At 44.5% G+C, this 4,574-nt stretch overlaps 1 protein-coding gene across 4 annotated transcripts; it reads right to left on the reverse strand.

The window, feature by feature from the left end:
• Positions 1 to 283: 283 nt before the first annotated feature.
• On the reverse strand, positions 284 to 3,352 carry LOC123073950 (uncharacterized). 4 transcript variants are annotated; one of them, XM_044496935.1, is made up of 7 exons: positions 3,000 to 3,352; positions 2,347 to 2,481; positions 2,121 to 2,243; positions 1,858 to 1,954; positions 1,586 to 1,705; positions 1,316 to 1,497; positions 284 to 860 (listed from the first exon to the last, which is right to left on the reverse strand). In XM_044496935.1, the coding sequence occupies exons 1-4, from the start codon at positions 3,238 to 3,240 to the stop codon at positions 1,950 to 1,952; spliced, it is 504 nt and encodes a 167-aa protein (XP_044352870.1). In that variant the 5' UTR covers positions 3,241 to 3,352; the 3' UTR covers positions 284 to 860; positions 1,316 to 1,497; positions 1,586 to 1,705; positions 1,858 to 1,949. The 4 variants fall into 4 exon arrangements, with proteins under 4 accessions (XP_044352870.1, XP_044352869.1, XP_044352868.1 ...); XM_044496934.1 differs by having other exon boundaries at positions 1,858 to 1,978; XM_044496933.1 differs by having other exon boundaries at positions 1,858 to 2,243.
• Between the last annotated feature and the right edge of the window lie 1,222 nt (positions 3,353 to 4,574).

Consider the following 4,574-nt stretch of genomic DNA (forward strand, 5'->3'; position numbering starts at 1 on the left):
CGCCCTCCTGCCTCGTTGCTTCCTTGACTTCCACTCCAAGTCTCCTGAATTGTGTTTGTTTCAAAAAAGATCTCCGCGAAGGTTTCGTTCCATTTGGATTCCGTTTGATATTCCTTTTCCTGACACGTCATTTCCATGTCGTCAATATCGGGTTAGTTTTATCACCTGAGAAACTCCCATATGAATAGTCAAGTCAATCAGAATGAGCCTGTTTAGTGCTGAAGTTCAGGCCAAAACTAAAGTGCACCTTCTTTCAGAAGCTGTTGACTGAGTGTGTGGGAAGGACGGCCAAGGAACAACTCCTTGTGCAGACTTTGACTGTCTGGTCAAATAATTGTCCTACAATGCACAGACTTTTGACTACCTGGTCAAATCATCGTACAATGTGCATACTCATATGGCAGGTAAATGGAGGATTTACCGGCAACAGAGTAATGAACAACCAATAACTCTTGCTCTGCTAGTAAGTTGTTTCCCAGAAGCTTCAATACTAATCAGACTAGACCTTCAAGTTCACATAAACATCATAGGAGACTGAACAGATCAAGTGCAGCAGAAATTTCATGTTCTGCAGCAAATCTGTTTCTAAGATACGCCGTAACTAGCTGCCACTAGAGCTAATATAATAGCAAAAGCATCACTAAAATCAACAAAAGGCTCGCGCACTGCCGCACGAGCACATTCTACAGAACTAAATCCTAGCGGGTAGGTACTACACAGCATAACTTCACAGGATGTTAGTTGGAGCCGTCGTCTTCTTCAGAACAAGCGGAAGCGCGTCTCTTGGGGCAGTTGCGGTAGTCGTGGTCGACATATTCCTTACAGAACCTGCACAGCCTTCGGGTTTTTTGTGGCTTTGCCTGGTACACACGAAGGATCTAGTCAGTAAATATATACAAGTGCTTCTAAGTGGAAAAAAATGTTTTAAACAGAGGACATGGTATGGTCATATGACAGCTAAATGGATGATTTACTGGCAATAAAAGAAAGAATACCACCAGGACAAGTCGTGTGCAGCTTCTAAAAATGATTCCATTGTAATGATGCGATAACTATATCGTTTTTTTTGGGACATGTCAATGAGAAATATCACTATGGAACTTGCTGAACGCGTACATTTTATAGCATCCGACCGAAACTACATGTGATGTCCCTAGGAATATAAGGGCTAAGGCAGAATTCAAAGTAATTTGTAATACACAGAACATCTATAGGTTGTTCAAGACAGTGGCATTAGTTATTCAACCATTTTTGCAAATTTGCCTGTGAAAAGGTTAATATAGAGGCATGCTGGTACGAGTAGAGAAGAGCTTACGGTCTTCTTATAGTACTCATTCTCAGCTTTCAACTCTTCAAGCTGCTTCTTCAGAAGCTCGTTCTCCTTTTTCATAAAATGCAATTCTAGCTCGAGTCTCCGAATCTGTTCAGCCTCAAGCTCTTTCGTCTTGCGAACAAGCTGCAGCCTCAGCATCTGATTCTCAGCTCTCAGACACTCACCTGCAGTGATACAAAATATTACCGAGAAATGGCATGGAGTATTTTGAAATATGCAAGTACTAAGAGCTAGTTATGATGCTTTTTATACTATAAACATTTTTCTTCCAGATCTTAATTCCAGTCATTTGCTGTTTGTTGGGTGCCACTGTTGTTTTCCTCTTCCTTGCTTGCTGCCCGCCTCCAATCTTGTCCTCGGAAACATACCACTCTGCATTTGAACATTCCATTCACACACCACTCAAAATGCAATCAATCTCAGAGATAACAAAGTACCCATTCTACTCATGATGAACTGCCTATATGGATACTTTGTATTATAAGTAACAATTACAAGACGGGGTGAGCAATACTTCTTTATACCTTGATCTTCTTCGTTCTGGACCTCATCTCCAGGAGCCCGTGGTGTATTTAGTTTGGCGGCTGCTTCTCTGTTCCTTCCCAGCAGCCCATCTTCACGCTGAAAATGGCTATCCTCAGAAATCTCCTCCGCAATTGCAATTTTCATTTGCACCACCACTCAGGAGTCAAAATCCAATCGATCTCATAGTCATAATGATAAGAACTAGTGATGATGTATTTTGAAATATGCGAGTACTAAGAGCTAGTGATGATGTTTTTTATACCATGAGCATTTTTGTTTGGGATCCCAGATCCAACCGTCTGCAGTTTGCCGGCTGTCACGGTTGCTTTCCTCTTCTTTGCTTGGAACTCACCTCCAACATAGGTATCCTCAGAAACGTACTCCTCTGCATTTGAACATTTCGTTTATGCACCGCAGGAAATTCAGTCAATCTCAGAGATACTGTGTTCTATAAGTACCAATTGCAATAAGGGATGATCAATTTATACCTTGACCTACTTCGTTCTGGATCTCAGCTGCAGTAGCCCCCGGTGTATTTCGTCCGGCGGCAGCTTCTCTCTTCATTCCCTGCAGCACACCTTCAAGCTGAAAATGGCCATCCTCAGAAATCTCCTCCTCTGCAACTGAAATTTCCATTCGCAAGACCACTCAGATCTCAAAATTCAATCAATCTAATAGTCATGGATATAGCATCAACTGCATGGCAGGTCAAGAAAAATGTCTGTAAACAATCCAGCTAGTGCTAATTATAGTAGTGGAATTCTTAAATTCTACAAGGTGTGCACTAATTGCAGGAAGATTCGCATGTCCGATGCAGTGGCACCACAACCTCTGCTCCTGGGAACTGATTTCTCTTAATACATTTGGATGGCCCTTGATTAGGATTCAAACTGTGGACTCGACCGTTTCAACGGTTTTCCCCACAAAACCCTAAATAGGGACTGAACACCCCAAAAAAATTCCCCAATCTATCCGCGAAGCAATCAAAAGCTGCTCGCGATTTCCGTACCTCCAAGCTCTACGAGATGATCGACGCGGGAATCGAAAGAGCAAGGGGTGATCGTTCGCTGCGATCTAAAATGGAAAATAAATTAATGCTGCCGCCAAATTAATTAAGGAAGTGAGTGTCCCGCTTAATTACCGTCGCAATCGCGGGCGGCGCCGCTGCTGCCCTCCCTCCCGGCGGGGGCGAGGGCGTCCGGCTCCACCTTCCGGTCGCGCTCGCCCGCCACCACGCCCGCATCCTCCTCCTCCTCCGCGCCCTGCTCGAAATCGGAGTCGGAGTCCACCATCGGCTCATCTTCCACGGCGCCGCCATTGTTGAAGGTCTCCCACCACTTGTTGAACCCGTCGGGGTCGTGGGCGGCGGCGTCGTCGGCCATGCCGATGGGGCGATGCCCGCCTGCGTTGTTGTTGGAGTTGCAGCGAAAGCGGAAGGCTGCTGTGCTCTCCCTCTGGCGTAGAGGTCAGTTGTGATTTTGCGAGTCGTGCGTGGCCTAGTGGGTCGTGGGTGAGCACTAAAAGAAACTGGGTTTACTTCATTTTTCACCTCCCACCTCAAAAAAAAAACTTGATTTTTGGCCTCCACGCCCACACGCTGCAATTTCGGGTGTGTTTGGTTCTCTAGCTAAACATGCCCAGCCAGGCAATAGGATTCTAGCTCACCCGAGGCATAGCTCATACAAGCAAGGTGTAGCGACCCGACCCGAATGGATCATGTCTCTGTGCTTAAGTGTCATCCCTGGATCGGTATGCTGACACACACAGTACTCGAGGATTTATAACAGAGGTAAATCACATGTATAAAATAACGTAAATACTATTATCTCAATCCAAATAGCGGAAGTAACAAGGTTGTGGATTCCCATCAACACCAACGGCAAAGTTGAGTGTAGAAATCGTAACCCTAATGTATCACTTAGTCGTCGTAAGATATCCTGCAACATGAAACGTTGCAGCCCAGAAAACGGGTCAGCACATGGAATGTACTGGCAAATTCACACCATAGAGAAATGATGAACAAAGGCTACCACTACATGCATATATGGCTGGTGGAAAAGCTCTATGGTTATAATGTTTTTGCGAAAAGCCAATTTTTCCCTACTTCAAAGGAATAAATTTTATTTAACTATCATGGTGGTTGTGAAACATCGAGAAGGTACCTCCAACTCAATCCCAATTAAGTATCATCATTAACCCAACAAAATTAATTATAAGTATCACGGTGATGAGATTCAAATGGATAATCCAGAACTAGATACTCAAGTTGTCCATAACCGGGGACACGGCTAATCATGATCAGTTTGTACACTCTGCAGAGGTTTGTGCACTTTTCCCCACAAGACTCGATCGCCTCCGCTTGATTCTCGCACTGCATGATGTTTGAGAAACGGATGACCGAGACACAGTCTTTCAGAAACAATCACTCTCTACTCTGGATGGACCGGTACACCTACTTTCCCCTACATCTGCTAGTCCACCTCTTCAAGAGATCCTGTAACCTACTCAGCTATGCTAGAGCCCATAATAGCTTGTGGCTGCACACGGAAGTTTCTAGCATGAATAATCTTATGATCCCTTTGAGCCTGGGTGGCGGACCTTATACATACAGGCAACACTGGGTTCTCCAGGTGCCTCAATCCACCCAGATGTGAGTTTTAGTTGCCACCTTAAGTTGAACCATTAATAAACATCTCACATCTGTCATGAATTTCAC

The sequence above is a fragment of the Triticum aestivum genome, chromosome 3D (genome assembly GCF_018294505.1).
Source record: "Triticum aestivum cultivar Chinese Spring chromosome 3D, IWGSC CS RefSeq v2.1, whole genome shotgun sequence".
Taxonomy (NCBI): domain Eukaryota; kingdom Viridiplantae; phylum Streptophyta; class Magnoliopsida; order Poales; family Poaceae; genus Triticum; species Triticum aestivum.